This window comes from Caloenas nicobarica, chromosome 20, assembly GCF_036013445.1.
Source record: "Caloenas nicobarica isolate bCalNic1 chromosome 20, bCalNic1.hap1, whole genome shotgun sequence".
Lineage (NCBI taxonomy): Eukaryota > Metazoa > Chordata > Aves > Columbiformes > Columbidae > Caloenas > Caloenas nicobarica.
In genome coordinates this window covers 3729746-3754271 of record NC_088264.1, presented here as the reverse complement: position 1 = coordinate 3754271, position 24526 = coordinate 3729746, and the positions used below count along the sequence as shown (strand labels likewise).

General features: G+C 39.2%; 1 protein-coding gene across 3 annotated transcripts in view; it reads right to left on the bottom strand.

The window, feature by feature from the left end:
• The window catches only part of RABGAP1L (RAB GTPase activating protein 1 like), a 230141-nt gene that overhangs the window by 155017 nt on the left and 50598 nt on the right, over window positions 1-24526 (bottom strand). For all 3 annotated transcript variants that reach the window (XM_065649001.1, XM_065649003.1, XM_065649002.1), the window contains 2 exons: window positions 21181-21274; window positions 16397-16547 (listed from right to left, as the gene is read on the bottom strand). In XM_065649001.1, the coding sequence (XP_065505073.1) occupies window positions 16397-16547; window positions 21181-21274 (245 nt within the window). The remainder of the gene's footprint in view (window positions 1-16396; window positions 16548-21180; window positions 21275-24526) is intronic.

The following is a 24526-nucleotide window of genomic DNA, read 5'->3' as shown; positions in this document are numbered from 1 at the left end:
CAGGCTAAAAGAACATGCGTTCCCTTCAAAATCGTCCCTCTGCATTTCAAGTACTGTCCCAAACCCCATGTCCTGTCCATGCAGGTGTCCTAACACAAACCAGCCTCTGTGCATGGAAGGACATTCCAGTGAACGGAAAGGAACTAGCTATTAATTACACTGCTTTCCAAAGACAATTAACATTTTCACCTGTTAAATCACAGGCCAAAAGACAGCAATTAAGAGAACTGTAAATGAAGAAATACTGAAATGTACAGAATAGCCTGAACAGTGCAGAAAGTATTACCCTTTCTTTTCCCGTGGGAATCATTTCTCAGATTTTAAAATAGTACTTCAAAGATTATTTTAATACTGCATTCATTTAAACTTTTTAGAGGCATGTTTTGACATAGTTGTGTTTTTACTAATGCTTTTGTCTACGTCAAGCCAGGACTTACCTTCCCTGGATACTGGTATTCGAAAAGCACATCACAACTGGGCACCAAGACAGTGTGTGTTCAAAAGGATTCCCATTGCCTTGCAGAAGCAGGAGCTCAGTCAGAATTAGTGGTAATTCCATTTCAGCAGAGCTAGAATTACAGATTTTAAGGCTACTAAAAAAAAAAAAATCCCAAACACTGTGATCACCTATTTTGATTTTTCAGATACTGCAAGCCAAAAGAGTTCTCTTAAACTATAGAATGACCTTTTAAAATACAACACATTTTTATTTAATCAGTTCAAATGATGAATAATTTATTGTGGCCTTAGCACTTGGCTGAGCAGCTTAGCACTGAGCAAAAGCAGCTACTAAGATATGAACACAAGGATCAAAACCAGATACATCTGTCTTTCAAAATCAGTAGTTTGGAGGCACCAAAGAATAAAGTTGAAGTACATGCAAATGTGACTTTTATGCTTCATTGCCTTTTAAAAACAATCAAACAAAACCAGTTGCACCTAATATTATTTCTTTACGTTCTCCCAAGAGCATTCACTTCTCCTTCCCCGCAAAGCATGCCACAGAACTCAAAGCCAAGGCCACACATCCACCAGCTGCTGTATGATCAACGCTGCGTGTGCTTCCAAAGCCTTCTGCATCTCACGCCACACTTCTGAACGGCTCAACAGCAAAACTGTGACAAAAGCCTCCATGCCGTAACCTTTGGAAACTTATTTTTAATCTGTCGCGAAAGCTACAACATGCACATGATTTATATTTTCAAAAATAGACTAAAGCCCTTCAGAATTATCCACTTCACTCCGATTGTCTTCTCTAAAAATTGTTAACCGGCAGCTCAGATTACGTGACAAATGCACGGCCGTGTGTCAAGAACAGATTCAAATCCACTTTCCGTGGATGCACCTGAGGTTAAATCGTCGCCGCGCATTCTCCCAGAACATCCAGTTTAATCCAGACGGGCTGCCTGGAAGCACATGCCTGCTCACATGGACAATTTACATTTTGATTTGCGTACATAATTGGCACATTCCACCCCAAACTTTTCCTTTAATAGATTTTTAAAAATAGTGCTTCCTCAAGGAGACAAAAGGTGGCTCAGAAAAACACTGAGCGACTAGGATAATTTAGGAGAAGTCGTAGCTACAAATGTTGGTGCAGACAAAAAGAAGTTACGGACTAAAGACTCACTCTTGGGGTTAGTGAGGAGCCGGTGGCACTGATCCCCAACTTGGACTAGTAAATCCAATCCCCCTATTTCTTGAGAACAATTAAAGCTGGAAATAATCAAATTGTGAATTTTAGAAAACTATCTTTAAACAAAGTGTTACTCAGTATTACTATTCTACCAGTTTTGTGAAGAAATGGAAAAGAGGAACATGGAAAGGATATGGCACGAAATCTATTTATGAACTGAAGCGTGGCACAATTTCTTTTTATGGATTTTAAGCTCAGCTTCGTTTAGACCAAATTTTCCTCCCAGCTGGAACTGCTGAATAGGTATCGCTTATATGCTCTTACAGCACGGAGTCTATATCAGCACAGACTTGCATCAATAACCATATATGAGAAAGGACCAGGAATAGCTTCCTACCGGGAGCAGTCTAGAGGGAAAATTCTGCCCACAGGAGCAGTTGAAGTAGATCCCTGGGTAAGTCACAGGCCCGGAACCAGCAACGTGTGGAAAACGCCGCTGAAGGCAAGAGTTACTGATTTATTTTTTTCCCAGAATTAAAAATTAACTAATTAAAATTTATAAAATCACCTCATATCTGATAGCTATGTTTCAAGATTAATAACATCTAAATACATTCAACTTTCAGCAGCTAGCAAATTTTGTCTTAAATTAGTTTGACTGTATTAGATAATGAGGACATTTATATTTACAGCTAGAAATTGGCACATGTAAAATGTTATGTGAGCTGAGAAATTATTTTTTTTATTCAAAAAGAAATACCAAATCTGACATTATTTGCCACCTCTAAGAAAAAAAAAGAAATTAAACATACACTTTATCAGTACTAAAAATAGGTTCAATATAAAGACAGCATTTTTCAGAGAACCTACAAGTCCTTTTGGAAAAGACGCTATCAGGGAATACGAAAGATTAAGTCCAACTTCTTCCAACAATATCAAATTCACACACGAACCTTTCCCCTCTGCTCAAAATCATGGTTTGAAGCTGAATGTCCATCTCTGCATTTGTATATTTGACAGATATATCCCACATAACTTCCCAAAACTCAGCACATCAAGCCACTGAGCTCAACGCTGGCCTCTAAGTAAGGGAAGCGCTGGGTCCTCCCTGCCGTGTGTGCGCAGGGCGGCAGTGCCATCCTTCTTCTATGGCCACTAGAGAATGAATTTGGCTGGAAAAGTTACGCAGCGTGTCTCCTGAACACCGCTCTCCCCAGCATCTCCAGAATGTCTGCTGCAGGAACAGTCCCAGCATGATTTGTTCTCATGTTTTTAGTGGAAGATAAAGAATGACACGACAAAAATGGAGTTACTTGCTGCAAAACTTCAACAGAAATCTTTAAAGCAATCTTAGAGCAAGGGAGGAGAAAACAACCAAAGCAAACAAAGAGGGACGGCTTTCAATTGCACAAAGAAAAATGCTTCTTGGAGCAGTAGCAGTTGCCTATACCTTATTTATAGCCATTCCGTGTAATGAAATAAAGATATTGGAAATTACTCCAACAGTTATGGTTTTCTAGTACATTAACTACAACACACAAAAATGAAATCCCAACAGCAATTTTCTACAGAGGCTTTCTACAGTGACTTGCATTAGTTTTTCTGTATAACTTATGAAAATACTCACTAGTCAAAAAACTGCCATAGAAATGGAATAAGGCTAGATTAAAAATATATATATATATTTTCAGCTTAAGTTCTAACCAAAGTGCTCAGAGGGGAAGAGCTTTGCTGCATGTCCTTCCTCCCCCTCACCACAAGAAGGTTCTTTATAAAACAAAGCAAAAAAAGTGAGGAAAAAATGGTGACATTCAAAAAGCTATATTTTATTGTTATGGCAACTGATGTGCTAAAAATAAAGAAATAAAGTTGTTATGGCAACTAGAATTTTAAAGGCAGTCAAAAGTAGAATAATCAAACATTCTGCTGGCTTAAGATGTAACGTCTATGACTCAATTTTGAGAAAGAGCTTCAGAGGCAAGTAGTGGTTGGGTTTTTTTTGGGATTCTGCTTTGGAGATCACAATTAGTACAAGTTTCAGAGAACTCAACAGAGTACAAGGGAGGAAATCAAGGTGAACAAAAAATCAGTCATTCAAAGTTCTCGCTGGCAGTGGGATGAAACACACACCCTATGCCGCTTAATTAACACCCCGGCAACCTCACCTGCTCCACAAAATGTATCTGCTCATTATCAAAATAAACAGCAATGGGACAGTATTTATATGACCCATCACAATGATCAAAAGACACTATATAACTAAAAGCTACTTAAGGATTTTAAATTAAGTACTGAAAAGTTAGGGAATACCAAAATTAATCTGTCTGAAGAAGCAGAGTTCTGCCCCTTTATATGCATGGAATTATAAAGACGACTACAATTACAAGATCATAACATATTGAAGTTTCTGATACATGCCTGATCATCATTACAGGGCACCCAGCTACACAAGCATTTCCACGAAAATCGTAGAGAACTCGCTGTCTCCTATCCAACACTTGTCAGGTTGTCAAAATTGCTACTTTAATTAAAAAAATTAATAGAACTGTGTGCACTGTGAAATGTTCCACAGACCATACTTCGATCACCCTTAATTAATATTGAGCAAAGTATTTAACACATACTTCAGAGAATTATGACTAGAAACAGTAACTTATACTGGCAATATTTGCACTGGAACCATGTACGTAGCATGTGCTCGCATCTCAGTGTCAGCTAATATTTTAACACAGTATGTGCCCTGTATTTTGTGTTTGCTGCAGTTAATCAAGGTTCCTACCAGTGTTCCTCAGGACTATTTTCAGGCTCATATGAGGAGGCCGTGAGCGCTTTCAACATGCAGGAGCAGCATGGCCAACACCACAGATCTAAGGCAGGTTCCTCCTTTACTTTTACTAAAAGGAAAAGAATCAGGTTAACTCCTTATTGCAGCACAAAAATCAAGACATCCACCAGAAATTCAAACAACACACAAGGGAGTGCAACAAGGATCACACAGACAAATTTCAGTATATTTTTGCAGTTTTGCTTCCTCAGCCTGAGTATTAATCCTCGAGGCTGGATGCACAGTTAACTCATTTCCTCTTAAGCATCACATGAAGCCACAGGTGTTTCTAGAGATGCAAATAATGTAGGGAAAGGTGTTAACTAGTGAATCTGAGACAAAGTCAACAGCTTCTGCAAAGGAACCTCCATGTACAACAGTCACTACAAATAAATTTTCATGAGTCAGGACAAACCGTAGACATAAAAACATCAAGGCTTTAAATAAAAATTCAGAAGTATTCTGTCTAATGGTTAGGTTAAAGGAGCCAGGCTGCCTATTTTCAAGGTCTGCTGCTGACTCAACCAGCTGCTAAAGACATGAGAGATGCTGTTCTGAGCTTTCTACGAAATCAGTTTCTTCATTTTATAATATTCTAAACTTAATCAAGTGCACAGTTGCCTGAAATGTAAGTCTTTGAGTTGAAAGAAAGTGTGCAGCAGTCCAAATATCAGTCCACTTAACCAACGTCAATGTAGATCCATCGCTTGCCTTCAGCATCTGGGGTCACACTTGTGCTATCAGGTATAGCCACTCTGCACTGAATATATATAAAAATATATATAAAAACATCCCCAAATAATATTTATTCTAACGTCTGCAGGCACAATTTATCCCTAGCATGTGTTGCTATATTTTCAGTTTTCCATAAAAGAAGAACTTGAGAGCAAGTGTCTTCCTAGAGAGGCAAAGCAAATCCTGGAAGGTGTGCCAACAAACACCAGAAGTGCCTTCTGAAACTACATTGACCAACTCATGAAGGAAAGGTGACATCGTTCCAAAAGGCACCTCTAGTTCCTCTGCCACCCGGGTAACAAGCAGCACACTTCAATGAGAGAGCAGCGTTCCACTAACCTAACGAAGGGCCTGCCCCGCTGCCCTGCCCCAGCTCTGTGCTCCCACCCCCCAATGCCACCACCTACACAACAAATCCAGCCCAGCTGCAGCACAGAAACGGGGGAAGGAGGTTTTCTAAAGAAAAATCTACAAATTACTGTGATGTATCAGCCTTGCAATCGCTAGAAAGAGTGTACGCAGGGCCTGGGTAGGGCACAGCCTGACACCGCACCCCCCATACACAACAATTTCATTTTAGATTCAGGCCATATATTGTATTACCTAGTCCAAAAAAGGTCATATTTTGGAACTGGATTGCTTCTGAGGCAAGCCAGCCATATGAAGATGGCTGTGTCATATGCAGCATTTGATTAAAAACCATGAAGCTCCACATCATCAGCATTCAGCTGTCACTTTAAAAAAACAACTGATGAAAATGCACGACAAGAAAAAAAATTCTTAGCTGCCGAAATATGCGGGTATGTCCACAGAAACCTACACAAAAGATTATCAGAAAGAGTATATGCACTGGCACACAGCAGTTGATCTCCTTTTGGTTAGTTTACCTCAGCAGCTGCGAATTTGCTTGCTGATAGGGGAAATTACTCTTAATCGGTATGAGCATACTCATCACTACAAAGGGAAAAAATGTTTAAGGGATACAGGCTGTAAAGAAGATCTACAGGTCTCTCATCTCTTCTGAAGTGATTACTGTAAAATGTACTTAATACCAGCTCAGCCTCTTAGAAGAATATCCTAAAGAACATACAAATAATATTGTCATTTTGGGTTTTATCATAAAGAAGTCTCTATATAAACTAAGGTAGCAAAAGGTGTCAGAATTCACCCCTATATTCAAGTCCAGGTTGAATTTAAGTGATGTATTCATCACTCATGTATGCTTTAATTTTTCTACACATGCAGCTCAAGTCTTTCTGGGTTTTGTGACTATTTCAATTATTGTGAATTGCCCATTGCCAGCTGCACACTGCTATGGTAAAAACATGCTTTAATAAAATGCTGACCATGGGTACTTTCGTTAACAAAGGTATTTTAAGAAACTTTGAAACACCAACTGTGACTCTTTGCAGAAATAAAAAAGCTAGATACAAAGAATACTTTTGGATCCTTTGATTCCTAGTCTTTGTAAGCATTTAGAGCTCTCTGTTTCAATCTTACAGCATCAAACATTAACATATTGAAACCAGCAATTAATAATCAGGAAAAGGTGGTTTGCTCTCTTAAATAAATGTATTTGAGATTTTTTTTTTTAGTATTAACTTCCATAAAACAGTCACAGGAAATACTGCCTATTTTAAAGACTGATTTCTGCATCTTTTTCTGGGTAAGTGCAGGACCGCAGATGGGGCTTGCAGAGGAAGAAGTTCCTGATGGTTTGAAACAACCTTTCAAAAATCACACAACAGAACCTACAAGGAGGTTGCTCTCGGCTTTAACTCGGGCACAAACCATTCCAAATACAAATTACAGCCGGAAATTCAGATTTTCCAGAGACACAGTCATTTTCAGGTAGAGCCGCCGGGTTTGGCCACGCGAGCCGCTCGCACACGTCAGCGTGGCGGCTCAGCACCCCAGGGACACGCAAATGGTCCCGTTTCAAAGTCAGACCGAGGCTGCCCAGGAATTCTGTCGCAGAGTAACGTTACTGTCTATTTACATGTGCAATGACAGAGATCAGTTAGCCTTACAAACAAGACGTTTAAAATCCAAGTCCTCTGATTTCCCGTGCAGCCTTCCGATTTCCAGAACGCGGATGTTGTACGGGTAATCCCACCTCGTTCCTCTCATAGCACCTGCTCCATTATGGGAAGACACAAACTCCAACGCCCTGTCCCTTCCTCTCACCTTCACCAGCTCCAGCCCTCGGGTGACGCAGCCTCCCGAGTGCCACTTCTGCAACCTTTGTTTGAAAGCAGGGGGTGCTCAGGAAGAAGTGAGTTTTAGACAAAAGAGCAATACCCATGGAAGGTTGATTGGTTAAAAAAAAACAAACCAAACCAACACGTTCTCAGGAAGTGCAGCAATGATCCATATACATAAGTATTTGCTTCATCTAAGCAGTGCCCTATGCTGCAACAGATAGATGCATACGTACCGAATGGCTATGCGTTACGTAAAGACAACACGCACTGCAGAGAACTTCAGAGCGATGCAGCGTTCCTCGGTGCTGTGGAATACCGCTGTTTAAAACATCATCTTACCACGCTGCTCTTGCAGCATCGTCACGACTACAAGAAACCCAAACACCTATTAGCACACCAGTGTTCAAGTTAAACTAGGATACCTGTTAATGTTTTATCTACAAAGGAGTATCACAGATTTTTAAAACAAGCCGTGAGGTGCCGAACATTTATAATACCAGAACCACCAGCTCTTCCTGCGCACTCTGCTGTAAAGAGACAGCGAGACAGAGACCTGCCCGCTCCGTCCTCCCCAACGAAACGCTTATTGGCATCAATAAACAGCTATCTGGTGTCTATGAGACTACCAATTTTAATATCGGTTCTTCCAGCAGCCATCATTTCAACCCATTCAGGCCGTAATACTGATTTTACCCGACGTTTTATCAGTCGATTTGAAATGATGGGCAACTACGCTCCCCTGTTTTTGCAGATAAGGGTTTGTAAATTCACGCAGACGGAACAGAACGCCGTCTCCAAGGGGGCAAATGCAAATCTCATTTGCACTCTACCCTTCAGAACAACGGTGTCAGTTTATGCGACTTTGAGAGCCGGTAGCTCATACAGCACCCCAGAGCCAGGAACTGTATTGGGAGTGAGATTTTAGTGCTATCATAAGTGGTTATGTATGGAAAAGAAATTGCAGGAAAATTCTTAATGTGGCAGATCTTTTTATAATTTTATGCAGGCCCTGAAAAAAAATATTATTGGCATTATTTTCTACCTCAAATATAATACATAAAAACTAAATTTAAGATGACAGAAAAATAAAAATTACTAAGGGATGCTACTCCTATTTTTCCTGAAAAGAGCTGTCACAGAATTGAAGAATTTCTTTGAAGACAGAGTGAGCACAAGATTTTCCCTTTTGTGCACACAAAATTGAAAGCTTTTCTCCAGATGAGCTCTAAATGAATCAAAACTTGGCAAATTAAATTCACCTTAGGGACACTTTATTCCTGACTTTATAAGAGTAATATTAACATTTACTATGAAACTAAGTACCCCGGTACATTCATAATAAACTAAACCTTTCATCTGAAGTCTGAATTTAAATGAAGCTATTTAAAGAATTAAAATTCTGTCAACTTCTGCTCTTCAGAGGCAAGACTCTTCCCCTAATTTCTAGTAAGTATTTTCAGTTCATATATACTTTATTATTCCACAATATGCAGCACCACTAAAATGATTCAAACAGGTAGAAGACTGTTAACTGGCAGCACTAACAGTTATACCAAAAATGAAGCATCCAACCAGCATCTGATCTGCTTTTCCTCTACAAAACACATTAAGTTATAAAAATATCAAGAACCTCTTGCCATGAAATGAACTATCTCAGTTCAAGAGAAGAGTTAAGTTAGTCATCCTATCCTTACCCTTTCAGAAAAGGCGGAGAAAACTAAAACTTAAGAAACTGCCTATAGATACTGAATTTAAAAGAAACATGAAAGTGGAAAAGTTGCACATCTCGAAGTGATTAGTTCCTCTAGAACTGCTTTGCTTAATATCTAAGTATCTCATTCAAAAAGAAATAAACCAGGTATTTTAGTCAACTGAAAAAAAAAATCATAATTTTTTAATAATGCTAATTGATCCTTATATAATAGGATATTTTATAATTAATAAGCATATAGCTATATAATTCTTGATATCTAATCTCTCTACAAGTTAGTGGAGACTGTTCCTAATTAGTGGAGAGAACAAATAATGATGCAGCGAAAAAACTAGAACAACAAAATGATGGTAGAACAGCATTTCCAGAACTTTTTAACTTTTATTGCTGGCCAATTTGTTCAGTGCAAAAAGACGGGCTTGCTGTGTTCCTAATAGCTGTAATCACTAACTGGGCAAGGCAGCATCTTCAAAGATTTCAGGATGGCTTCTTGCAAAAGGAGGGATTTTTTATCATTTTCAGGAGGCTATTTGCCATGTGTCAAAAGAAAAGATGATTGTCAGACCCAATCTGGCTGTAGTCCACGACAGTGCTCTGTTTGGAAAGACAAGAATGCTTCACTGCAGAGACAGGTTTTGGAAAAACTGCTGCAAGAAATGCACGCGTTAGATGCTACTCTTGATCCTCTCCCGTTGTTTGTGACCAGAGTACGTGAGACAGAGCTCTGATGAATTCGGCTGCTCCCCACAGCCCTGAGCAGAGAACACACGAGTTATTCCTCGCTACGCAGAAGCACAAACTCCCCCATTTTCAGTGAGGACAAACAGATGCAGCATTCTGAACACAAATATTTGCTACAAAAATACTCTAATGTTTCAGTCCATTAAGCAACCTGCTGTGGCAGCTGGTGTACAGTCATCTTTTTAATTAGACACCCTTACTGATTAATTAGTCTCAGAACATTGAGCAGTGGAACCCTGCACGATACCATTGGGCCAAAAAATACTCCTCTTCCTAGTGCTAGCTTAATATCCTTTGGTATTGCTGCAAATAACGAGCTTGATTAATTTTCTATGCAAACTAAAATAGCCTTCCTATGTAAGTAATTCTCTCAATCCACAGCTAAACTGTTTCAACCCAAATGTTTCACACAAATCGAAAAAACCCAAATCACCACCAAAAACCACAAACACGGTATCAAGGCACCAGTTTCGAAGTCAACTGCATTTAATCCTGTTTGCATAGGCACGCTGGCTCATTTGTAACCTCCTCCACTTCCCATTTACGAACTATGTGAGCAGACTAGCAATAGAAATAAAAAAGCTAAGGAAATATTAAGTATGAAGCAAAGTGAATACCTTTTCTCTTTTGAACAGTTTTGGTAATTTCAGGGGGTAAAAAGTAAATACTCTTCTACATTAGGTTTACATGGAAGTTGCTATTCCGTTCTTTGAGATCAGTTTGCTGATAGATGCACTAAGGGAAACAGATAATTAAAGATAATTTAATGCATGAACGGACTGTACTTAAGCAGACTGTGAAACTTCAACGATGCTATTTGCTATTTTCAGCTTTCGTAACTTTTAATTTTGGGCAAGAGACCACTGTTACACCTTTGGGAGAAGAAGTGATACAGACACCCATTTGCAGGCCTTCTCATAATCCTACCATGATGAAAAAAATTCTATTCTCAGAAAGTTCTTATAGTAATGAAATACATCTGTTAAATAATTTTGAAGATTTTTTTTTCTACTATAGTTCTGTATCTGGGCCTAGAAAACTTCTTAACTGAGAGGTCTCCAGAAACCTGAAACTCTAGCTTGTGTTTTGTTTTGGGGTTTGGTTTGGGTTTTGGTTTGTTGGGTTTTTTTTTTTTTTTGCTTTTTCTTTATAACCATAGAATCACATAATCATTTTCATTGGGAAAGACCTTTAAGATCAAGTCCAACCGTTACCCCAGCCCTGGCACTGCCCCCTGTCCCTGAGAACCTCATCTCCGTCTGTCCAACCCCTCCAGGGATGGTGACTCCACCGCTGCCCTGGGCAGCCTGTTCCAATGAGAGGATTTGTCTTGTAGGAATCAGAAACAACAATACTGGTCCAAACAGAACAGATAAACTACATCTGTTAGCTCTAAATTGATTACATTTCATCCAGCCCAAAACCCAATACGTTTGCGTTGTCTTCTGCAGCAATGTACTTTCATGTACTGGCCCCTACTGCATGAGAATTGTACCTCTGTGTCATTAGTGCCAATCTCAAATTATTGTACTGCTGAGATAAATTATTTTAATAATATGGCAATATTTAATCCCAAAATCACATTTATTCAGACTTTGGAAGAATTCTCAGGATTTTCACTCTTCTGTAGAGTGCCTTGAAATGTTGTTGGCCCAGACAGAAAACACCATCACACAGTCAGCAGTCACTGCTATTTTTTGGCCAGTTCTTCTGAAGCCTGACCCTTTAATTAGTTATTGACTCTAACTGTTCTGGGCACATGCTCATATTGCCAAAGGAAATTATGAAAATAAACAAATAATCTTATTTTTGGTTCTCTTACAAGCCATTTGGAAGGACAGGCATTCGGTCTTTCTTTAAGACCTTCGACTCAAAGTCACCATTCCTCTCAAAAATGGGCATTCACCTTTAGATGCAAACTTTCATTGATTTTAAGCAACATAATACTACCAACATGTACTTTATCTGAAACGAGGTTTCGTTTTCTGATCACACTTTAAAAAAATAATAAGAATGTATTTAAAACACGTTTTGCTTTTCTAAACCAGAGCAGCAGCAGCATTTTAAAGTCGTTTACATATGCTGTTAGATGGGCTTTATACATACAGCTCATTTCTTGATGGAAATCATAAATCCCACCTTAAAATGGTCCATCCAAAAGTTTTCGAACTATACAATGTGAATGACTGCCTTCTTCTGCTGCTTTCATTATTTCACTTATACAAATACATACAACCCTGAGAGGCGTTACTTCCTAAACTTAGGAAAAAGGACGTGAGCGTCGGTGATTTCAAGACGAATCAGCAACAGCACTACAAACCAGGCGCCTGGTCTGTAACACCAAAAAGCATGAAAGCCTCACCCCACAAATTCAGCAGCGAGAATGCATACAGGAATGAAATCATCTAAAACACAAAAGCAAAAGGTTAGCAATAGGCAGCATAAGATGTAATAAATAAAACATTTGTCCCAAGTCAGATGCAACAAGTGTTCCATGGTAAGTTGCTTTATTACTGCCATCAAGTGACAGCAAATTTCTAACGATTTACACACCGACAGCACCTGACATCTATTCTGGAAGGGACAGTGTGGAGCAAGGGCAGAGGAGCGGGGCGAGGTGAGTGTAACTGCTGCTGAAGAAATTACCAGTCACCTCACCTGTAAACTGGGTAAGCTGGGGCTTCCCACTGCTCAGCTTATGGGTGCTCAAAATACAGGGTGTTGCAAAAAGATGGACTCAATATGTTACAATTACACAAAAATTTATGAACAGTTTAATGAGTTATCAGGTTTTAGTAACCGTTTTATCAACGCTTTATGTTCCCTCCACCTGCTGTACGGAGAACATCGAGATGGAAGTTGATAGTTTGTGGTTGCAGAGATACAGTGATTTCAAATTGGGTCCATCTTTTTGAAACACCCTCTATATCTCATCATAGGAAATATTCATCCGAATCTCTTGAGAGGAAACAGTGAAGCTGAACATGAAATAATGTCAAAAAAGCCTGTGTCAGTGAAGTGACCCTACCTTATGCACGGTTTTCTACTTACCTTCTTTTAAAAAATGGATCCGACATGCTTTTACGAAAGCTCTCAATGTAAGTATCAGTATTACCCTTTCATTACCATCACACGAGCAGATTTTCCTCACTCTGATATGCATTTGTGTTTTCCTTAAAAAAATTACATATATATGTGTATTTGTCTCTGCTGGTGTATCTTTGTCTTCCCCTTTCTGTACTGTGCCACGTGCAGCAGGGTCAGAAGCCTATGGCACACATGCCAGAAGGGTAACTAAGGCAGATTTTGATTGTCACACAGTACAAATTTACATATATGTCAGAAATGAAGCAGCTGCCAAATCACAACTCCTACACTCTAAAATTGTATGCAAGACCTACAATTGTGCTCCAGTCAAAATTTCTGAGAAGGCTCAAGGTAATCACCAAGCTGGAACTCAGCAGGGGACTAAGATCTAGCAAGACAGTGCTTGTCACTAAGAAAGAACTTGCGAGAGCACAAGTATTTCTTTCTCCCTTCTCTCCTGGAACTCCAGACTCAGAGATGGGAAACGCATCAGCGCGTGGATGCTCTGACAGGGGAAAGGAAACGCAGTTCACTAGATCATTCTTGACAGGCTGCTGACCTCCAGCGCAGAGGACTAGAGGACATGCCTTTTGGAGAAAATAAGTTTGGCATTGATTTTTATAAATAAGTCAGAGATTTTATTTTGCTTTCTGTGCTGAACCGAACACTAAAATAAGCCCCAAATTACTCTCTCCTACAGAACACACTGAACAAAACACTCCTCTAACTGAAAAATACTGCAGTAGATTTCAGAGCTCTACATACAGATGGATATATATATATATATATAGCAGAACATGCACACCAGATCTGTTGAGTGATGTGAATAATAGTCGGCCAATCCTACACACTACTTCTACACAAACCGCGTGCAACCGGCATAGAACAACGAACGTGTCTTCCGTGGTGTCTAAAGTAAATGTAAATGTTGAGAGTGCTCCCATGCAGTTCATCACAAGAAACACATTTTTGGCCAACCAGACAATTCTCCTCATCCTCCAGCAAGCACAGTTTCACCGGGAGTTAACCAGCAGCAACACTGGAGTAGCTTCAAAGCTCCAGTTTTTAATGTATTTTGTAATGTATTTATCTCTGTTCCCCAGAAGAGGTAGTCGTAAATTAGGCATCATGCGTTCAATGCTCATAATTCCAGCTATCAGGTTCACCTTTGAAGCTACACTAGTAAAATGACAGTTTTCACGATTTGTTCCCCAAGTTAGGCCTCTGAAATTTTCTTTATAAAACAATTCCTTTAGATCTCATATAACCAAAGCAATCAAAGATGTCAAAGATGCTTTTAAACCTCATTCAAGAAAACTGGCCAGCATCCCTTACCTCACTGGTAAGTACCGGCTAACACTTTATTAATTACTATAGTACTCTATGGCATCTTGCTGTAGAGTTGAACTGTTTAGCGTCACAGCGAGCGAAGAGATGGAGGAGCGCGGGACAGAGCGGTATGGAAGGTTCCAGAGGACTGGCAGGTAGTGGGTCTGGGTCGCAGATGTTGCTGCCACGTTCTCCTTGTATCCCAGCACACTTGACGTGTTGTTGGTATATTGGAATGGTAGCATATAAGGAATGCAGAAAAAAGAAATCGGTTCTGCTTTTCTTTCAGGAGAAACATGTGAACAATCATTGATACCCAAATAACTGTGAAGTTTAACATGCAGATTATTATTGACACACATAACATAAGCCTACAGCACAGCTTTCAGTAGGATTCAGAGAATAATATACATGTGCCTCTCTAAAATAGCTCAATTCTCATTACCAACACACCGAAATGAAACTGGAAGAAGTTCTGTTCACAGACATAAATACTAGATAATAATTCATAAAACAATACAGCTGACAAGTTTTCCCCGGAGTGCCCAATATTAACTATTCCTAAAAATGAGCCTGTGCTTTGGTTTGGCATAGACATTCTCCTGTTCACTTCTTTTCATGAATCCTTTCATGCAATGTGTGCCAAATGATGTGATCACCAGCAGCTACATACAGTCAGACTACAGAAGAAATTCTGTGATTTCAGAATAAAAGCCTTTTACTTCAGAAAAAAACCCTGAGTTTGCATAAATGCTTCAGTTCAGAATAGGATTACATTTTCTAAACCGTAACAGTATAATACTTCATATTGAATGCCGTACGCAGTATGGTGTTCTAAAATATGCGTCATTGAAATATTTCTATCATGAAAAGGTGGAGTGTAGCAGGGTATTTTTAAGGCATGAGGCCATAGCGTCAAGATAAGACTTGCATTTTAGAAGCTTTCCACTCTCTCCTCCACTGTGAAACAAACATCTTCCCCACTTTTGGCCAGCAAGAGCAAAATAATGGGGGTGGTTTTGATGCAACATACAGCTGACAGATGTCCTGTGAATGGTTTCTAAGGAAAATATAACCCAACTACAACGTCAGAAAGAAAAATTTACACTATCAAAACATCCTTCTTTATTGGTAAAGGAAAAAGAAGCCATGAGGACAGATCTCTCTCTGGGGACGCTTTTAAAAACTTTACAAACGTAATGGGTAGGTCAAATTAAGAGGACGAATATAAATTTTTACCAACATCTACCCCAAAACTTTTGTAGGGACAGACGATTCATTCCCTAGATAACAAATCCCACACTTTGCATGAGTAACATATAAAATGATCTCCATCCGTTTCTGCCTTTCTGACCATTTTTGCAACTGCTGTTTTCCTCCGAGCACGTAACTGCCAGCAGTGGCAAGAAGTGTAGAACCCCAAACGGCGAGTTCACGTCCTGACACCACCGAGTGTTTGCTACCACAACACACTCCTTCTCAAGCTTTCAGTCACAGCTACAAGCAGCCTGCAACATCGACACAGCCAACTCCTTACAACATTTACTGACCGCACTGGTGACACTGGGATACAGAACGGGAAGAGACTCCCAACAGGATTCTCCTCTCAAATCGCCCCAACAGCAAGGACGCTGGTCTCCTGCTAGATAAAAATGGTTTTAACGTTCTTTTTAAAATAAACGACAAACCGAGAAATACGCAATTTGGTGTGGTTGGTTGGTTGGTTGCATGCTAGGTTGTTTTTCACTAAAAACCAGAACACTGAGGCATACAGAGAATAGAAACTGTTGAGAAAAACAAAGCTATGAATTTATTAAAAAAAACCAAAAAAACAAAAAAACAAAAAAACCCAACAACAGCTGATCAACAAGCTGATGTGCTTATTATCATCACAGCAAGTGAACAGAAAGCTAAATGTCAAGTGTTACTACAGATACAGGTCAGTAATTTCTATTGTTAATGCCATTCAGCAGGTACCCGTGGCAGGAGGTAACGTCACCCAACCACAACTTCAGTTGCTTAAAACGAGTCAAACTGTTTCGCTCTTTTGCTAATTTGCCACTGAATAAAACCGCTGCTCAGTAGAATTCATTTTTACCAAGGCAAGAAAGACTAAAAAAGTCCCTTACCATTGTGATGAGGACTCGGTATCTCTCCAGCATGGCCTGGTTGTCATGGCATCCTGCCAGCAGCTGCCAAACCTCTGCCCGCAGCGCCTCCGGAACACCGCTCTTCACCAGGGGAGACAATCCGTTTGGTCTCACAACGAGATTGTTGTGCCTGAGGAGCACAATCATTTGTTTAGTATACTTCGACGAGGAGAGTAGAAATCGCGATTAAAAAATACAAAGAGTTTTTCAGCTTTCCAGTGTTACTCGGAGCAGTAGAGTCAGCAACTGGCAACATGAACTTTGCTTCCACTGGTTACTCTCATTAGTATTTGTCAGATGCAAAGAAAAAATTCTGCGGGGATTTCCAATAAGAACCAGTGGCAAAAAGTAGTGATACCCAAATTCTCTAGGTTTGAAGAAATTATTGAAAAACAGAACAATGAACAATTGCAGAAATTGAACTAAACTAGCTAATGAAAATAATTTTAATTGAAGGAGAAAACTATGCCATCTGCGCAGACAAATCCATTTAAATATTTGTTCAACATTTAGCTTAGGTTAAGAAAAGGACATTAAAAATAACCTAAACTGTATGGAGAAATAAATTTTGAAAAACAAATAAAAGCCAGTTTTAAGAGTACTACTGTGGATACTGAAGTTCCAGCTCTATTATACACATAATGCCAAGAGCAGCTGCGAGTCCTACAAAGCAGCAACCGTTGCTCGTGCCTCGGTAAAACCCACCGTTCCAAATAAAACTGCCTGTTAGTCGGAGCCAATGTTTCACTGTTTGTCTGCACACACAGCAAGAAATGGAGGAAGGCAATTGCAGGATGACTTTTTTTTATTTTCCAGTACTGCATAATTAATCCTACAAAAGTGGGTCTACAGAACTACGGACAGGCTGTTCGGGCAGGTTCAACACTAAAGATGTGTTTTTCATAAATAAGCCAGTCACTGAGCCCATACATTTAGGATAAAATCACTGCACATGCACAAGGTTTCAGTCACGGATGTTTAAAAATCCTTTTTGATTTAATAGTGTTTACTGATCCGGATTAAACCTCGCTTTGACTTACGATGGCAATTCTCATAGCAAGGCAGCAGAGGACTGCATGAATTGACTCTTTATTCTGTCTCATGTAGGAAGCGCTTGCTCTGTTATTGTTTTGACCATTGTTATGTTTTTCAACTCTTAAGAAAATAGCGAGAGCGGCAGTTTAGCCAAATGCTGGCAAGCTGCGATTAAATTAAATAACCTGCAATTTGATCCTCAATTTTCAGTAAATTTTTAGAGTACTCTTTCTTTGAAACAGGTCATTAAGATGTGAAAAGTTTACTGCTACTGTTTAAATTTAAAGGGTGTTCTAAATCAATTTCTTTTTCCTGTACTCAGAGGGTGATTTCCCCATTTCTCCTAATGACCTGAGAATTAAAAAACAAGAGAGTACGATCATGTAAAGCCCTTGTTTTTTTAAACAAGTAATTCCAAACTTTATCATTCAATTAGCCACATTAAAACCCAACTAGTCCCCTTTCCTCTTTTTCAGTACATTTTTAAGTACAGGTCACATTAGACTAATGGTCTTGTGATGGGGAAAGGCTAGACAGAAAAAATATTACTCGCGGAAATATCAAAAGGACTGGACACTAAGCGGTTACAGAATTATGATGTGTACATTCAGGAATAAATAAATAAAATACACCAGAAACTTAAAGCTCGATTGTGTGAAAATGAAGCATTCATAGCACACTTCAGACTAGTTTGGTTATTAGATGGATTTGGCCGTACGTATTAACCATGAAACACAGAAGGCCTTCTCTGAGATTTGGCAAGCAGATAAAATAAAATGAACAGCTAAAAAGGTGCATTCCCATATAAACATAACGGGGAGGTTTTCAGCGACACCAAGAAAACAGTTTATGGCAAGAAGTCAGAGAGAGGCACATTCCGCGCTGTAATACCATCCTTACTACTAAACATTCACAGCTGAGAATTCAGCATGCTATGGTACACCGGATTTTACTAGATTTGTCATCTGTAGAGAGTTTTACAGTAAACGTAAAACTTCAGCAACATTAGTCCATGCAGTAAAGCATAACTCTAACAGACCACTTCTTAGTTTCCCAACTGGGGAACAGCTTGATCATTAAGCATCCTTGCTCTGTACTCTACCATAATGAACCAATACGCCTTTTTCCCTCCTTTGTGTAGAGGCCCAGGCACCTTACGCTCCTAGACACATTCTGCTTGGCCAGACTATAACAGAAACAAGCATAAAATAAGAGCTTGGCTTATTCTAGTCTTATCCTTTAGCACAGGGGAAAGAAATGGGTCATTCAGGGATGCTGACACCTTTAATTCATTACAAAATGCTGTAATTCTCCTGCACAAAATTCAAAGACTTAATTTTACAACATCAAAGAGCAAGGATACAGAGCAGCAATGCACAGACTATGCTCCAACTTGACAAACAAATATTTCTGATCAAAGACTGCTATTGATAATTACTACTTAAAAAAGCAACCAACAACATCAGAAATAGTTAAGTACTCAGCTAAACTAGCTCAGCTTGCAAGAACAACTTTAATGCTGAGGGTGCAGTAAATAGTAAAATAAATTAAAAGATATTCCATTACTTTCCAACTATTTATTTTCTCTTTTTGATAAATTATGTTATTCCTATTTATATGTTTGAAGGAGACTCTTGGAGCAATGTTTCTGCTGAGTCAGTTCGTTAGGTTACAATGACATTTTAATGAAATGACAAGAAGCAATTAAAGTGCAAGAAATGTTTCATCTAAGAGAAATCTGCACACCAGTTCTCCAAGTGGAAACGTTAATTTTTATTTATTTACTTTTTTTACAAGCGCACAGATATTCGACTAGCATATGCTGCAGTTTTCAACACACTAGAAGATTTTAATTCAATCTATTTTTAGTTTTCAAATTGTTAACATTTTTCATCTGTTACTCTTTCTAAGTTTTTTCCTTAAAATGTAAAATCGCTATTCAAGAATTCAAGTGTTTTATACACTTTTATTTATCTCAAAAGGTAATGTTGCTTGAGACGCTCCTAAAGAAGATGTTTGCTACTGCTAGTCTTCAAGCTGGCTGGGATCTCCCATTTCTCATCGCACTTTTAACTAAGGTGTTTTAACTACTAAAGGATTCTCGGAGATAAGTGTGTGAGTTTTGAAGTCCTAACATAATAGTTTACTCCAAAAGTCTTACATGCGTTGTCTCATTGAATAGTAACGATACTTGAGTAACTTGAAGAAATAGTTGGTTACATGAAACTTGAGAGAATGAGCCGTGGGTGGTTCTTTACCTCAGCATGTTTATCCACAGGAGTCCAGAGATTTGTCAAAAGCAAAAGTTAAAACTAAAAGAATCAACTAACAGATTAAAAAAAAACCCAAAACCCAAACGTAGCATCTTCCAATGCAAATGCAAGGCAGAGTGAAAGGAGCCTGCCTGGCGGTTCTGTAAGGACTCAGGGTGCCAGATATAAAACCACTAACAATTTATAAAGTCTCTCTTGGGACGCCCTTTAGAACAGGCTTTGGAAAGTTCTAAACAGCCCCAGAGCAGGTCTGTTTACACACTTTGCAGGTGAGCAAAACACGCCTGTCTAGGGGTCAGCCGGCTTCCACGCTTTTTCTCGGTATTTTCTTCATCATTCAAAGGGTTCACAGCCAGAATATTTGTATAACCATTCCGCTAAATATTTGTGCTTCCCCAGAAAGATCTTTCGTGAAGGACAGAAACTTGGATGACAAAATATTTAAAAACAAGTGGGAGAGGAGAGCTCTGGAGGGAATGGTTCCGTTAAGCTCAATGAGATCTCGTGATGTCTCCTTTAGGTAGCCTTTGCGTGAGATCTCCAATTAAGATGAGGTCAGCAGCAACAGGCTGTGTTTTTCTAAAGCTACAAAGCAGCCAAGTAAAGGGGGGAATAGCCCGAATAAATTCTTAAAACGTTTTTCAGCTCTCTTTTTGGTGTTGGAAACTTTGCCAATTCCAGACTATGGGTATCTGATTATTTTTGTCTCGGGTGGCAAGAGCTATTATTTACAAAGGGAAAACCAAATAAGTAGTTTGGGCATTTGCTAATAGTATAAGGTCTCTCAGAGGTAGGAAATTCACAGACGTTTTCCTCTCTTGACAATGTTTCCGCTGCTACTGAAGCACTTAATTAAACCACAGAAATAACACTGTCGAGAACATACTCCAGGCTTACAAATATTCCTCATTTTACTCTCTAACAGAAGCAGTTTCAGTGAGGATCAGAGTCTTTCTAGAATTGCTTTTCGAGTGCTTACATATAGCACATTCGAACAAAAACCAACCAACCAAAGAGTGCTTCTAAACAAATTAATGAATTCAATGTACATCAGCCAGCTCCAATGGCTTAGACAGGACACACCGGAGTTGCTGTGTCTGTTCAATCCCAGCTCTGAGAGGCTGCGAGTTTCATGCGAGCGTAACGTCCAGGCGGTCAGAAAGTTCCGCGTTTGCAGACTCACACCTGCAGTGTGAGTGTACGCAGACACATTCACAAACACTGAATGAAACAGGACTTGGGCAGACGCTGTCAGAGAGATTCGTGAAACAACTGCAATAAGAGGATTTACCAGTCCCTTTTAAACTAGATTTAACAAACACACTTCAATGTGTTTTGTATTTTAGTTTTTAAACTGTGTAAGCTGAAGAACTTCAAACCTCCTAGCTCAAGAGCATATCGTCTCACAAAACAAAGTTAGTATTTAAAACCTAAATTTAAGAAATGAAGCATTACCATCTCCCCAGTAATTCTCCCCAGGAATACAAAATCTTCTCAGGACAATCCTTTGACACATCACCAGTGCCACTGGAGAGTTCATTATCACTCTCTGCAAAAAAAAAACACAAAACAAGAAAACAAAAGCATGCACAGATTTACAAAGGGAACAGACATTAGGGATGCATACATATAGGTCTCAGACAAATTCTTCTCACTTATCAGTCTTAAAACCACAAAAAGACATAGAAAATATTAGTGGAACCGTAAATAATGTTTAGCACACTTGACAAAACAAGTGTATTAATGAAGTTACCATAAAGTTTAAGAGAACAAGACTGGGGAATAATTCACAGCACTGTTACAGGAAAAAGGGCTGGGATCATAGAGTAGTTTGGGCTGGAAGGACCTTCCCAGCTCCCCCAGTGCCCCCCCTGCCCTGAGCAGGGACATCTGCAGCAGCTCAGGTTGCTCAGAGCCCCGTCCAGCCTGGCCTGGGATGTCTCCAGGGATGGTTCATCCACCGCCTCTCTGGCCAACCTGGGCCAGGCTCTCACCGCCCTCAGGGGCTAAAATTCCTTGCTCATGTTTAATTTGAATCTTCCCTCCTTTAGTTTAAAACCATTATCTCTTCTCCTGTCGTAACAAAGCATAATGGTTTCAAATGGCATCTAGAAAAGCATTTTGTGAGAAAAGATTCAAGGTTGCTAACTATCCATTTAATGAAATTTCACAATGCAGTATTATCTAAATGTCACATCCACTCCAGACTTCACATAACAAGAACTCTCTTTTAAAGCACAGTAGATGCTGCTGCTTTGTCACACTGCATCCGTTACGTGCCATTCTGCTGCCCTGTGGTACTCTGATCTCAAGAAGCCTACTCAGAGCCACAAAATAATTTCTTTTACTGAAGCCAGTTCATGGAAGAGCAGCAAAAACAACACTGTGACATCGAAAGTCATATTGCATGGAAAAGAATGCTTCAAATGGAAAAGAAACCTCATACGTATTAAGAACAAAACACTTATAGAGGGATATATGTCATTATATGACTAACGCACAAAACTAGGATGTCTCTTGTGAGCCTGGGATAGCGAGCTCAACACCCACCCAACCCAAGGACCCAGTTTCCAAGCAGCTCATCCACAGTGAGCTGGACAGTCCAACGTTTGAAGCTGCTCCTCGTGCCAACGTGGGTTTGCAGTTATTTGGACTTTTTCCCATTTTTATCTGAATAAAATCCTGCTAAAAATTAAGCACCATTCCAACAGCACCAAACGTTGACAAGGCTCTAATTCTCAGCACCTTTACTATGAAACACAACCACTGAGGTTGCTCTTTCCTATGACCTGAGCTGTCTCAAGAAGCTAAAATAAAACAAAAAAGGAGGACTAAACCTACAGCTGCTCCCCAAATTCCTTAAATACTCCCTTCGACATAGGTCAGTCACATCTGGTTGCTGCCCTAATATCTTTGATTCCTCGTTAAACACGTTAAACACTTCACATCCAACTTCACGCAGACAACAGCAGTAGTTCAGGTAGAGGAGGATCTTCAGTGCTTCAACACAAGTACAATTATCTCTTAAGTCTTCATCCTTGTCATTCTCACTTCCATTACACATTTCTAATTTATAATTTCAGCAATTGCCAAATACAAGTCATTAGTAAAAATATCATCGGGGCTTGAATTTCACAACGAATCAGGAGGACAAAACCAGCATACACGGTATGTCAAAGACAATTAACACCAAAAATGCTGCCCTGAGAGAAGTGTATGAGAAACCCCTACGTATTTCGAATTGAACATTAGATTAGTGAAACCCTTTAGCTTGGAACCTCTTTGTACAGCTTTACAGGCCTCAAAATACAAGCCCAACATGCATTTAAATACTTCCCCTTAAAATTTTAAAAAAAGCAATCCACTTATAAGTCTACAGAAAACTTGATTTTAAGGTTTTCCAACTTTTTGCATACGTTATCATTTTAACTAAAATTTGATCTCACTATAAAAGGCTTCCCAGTAACCAAAGGAATCCATTAAGTTCCAGTGGGAGAAATATATTTGAAAACTCAATTTTCCTTTCAGTTTAAAATTACCAAAAAGATTGTAAAGGCAAATCTCCTCATTTACCAGCCAGGCCCAGTGATAATTGAAAAACCAAAACAAACCAACCAACCAAAAACCAAAACCAACCAACCAAAGCCCTACAACTTCAGTTAAAAAATTAAACGCATCACGTTTTTACAATTCTGTCCTCTGCTGATTTGCCTAACTGGATCAAAGAGATGAATTATAAATGCAGCCCCTCAAGTTCCTGTGCAAACAACGAATAGAACTTTGAGGAAACCTTCTCTAGACTGAGTACATTGGCCATCCAGAGACACATTGGTCCCTATTAATGGTACTGGTACACAGCAGGAATCTCAGCAAACCTGGCTCACACCAGAAATTTGTCACAAACCAGAACTTCAGATAGGTTTCACACATTCAAGGTAAAGCAAGGTAATTTGCTTTATATAAAATTCTGAAAAGAGAATTTTGAACTACTTTGAAGAGACTAAAGAGTTCCAGTGCATCTCTGCAAGAGCTACTGGTGGAAACAGACACAAACAAATCTTGCAGTCTGAAATAAAATCTGATAAAGATGAATACAACAAATCCCCAGCCAGAACAAAACATTTAAAAATGAAGCTACACTGCAAACTTCCAGGAACAAAGCACACTGGTGGTTATCTGAGCCAAACCTGAGCTTGCCAAGGAACACTAACATCAAACAAAACAGAAACAAACACCTTCTTTTCTCACTGCACTGGTATTCTATGCAGAATTCTTCGAAGTTCTTAAGGAGATCAGTGTTACATAGCATACGTATTCCAGCAAGACATATCACAAAGCTACAGTGCTTCAGCCTAAAAATTCTTTCATCTGGAAGGCTTAACAGTATTTGGAACGTACTATTCAGTTATATGTCAGAAAATCACAGGCCTTAATTAGAAGTGCCATATGTTCCCTTTCAAAAGACACTAACGTCAAATTTTAAAATAGAATAATGGAGAGAGAATAAACAGCTTTAAAAATCTGTTTCCACTCTAAAGACTATTCGCATGTTCTAACCTGTGTAAGCACTTAGGTATAGATTAAGGGGGGACCAAAAAAAAAGCAGAGGGATGTTTAACTGTAGATGTTCTCCTCTGAGGTGCACTTTTATACTTTTTTTTCCCACATTCTATAGCATCTATAAACCAGCAGCATTAGCCAGAGGATAATTTTATTCCCCCTTATTCTGCAGGGAATGCCACAGATCCCTAAATGTATTGTGTACTTCTCCCTTCCTCTTTTATGTGCCCTGGCCTCTCAG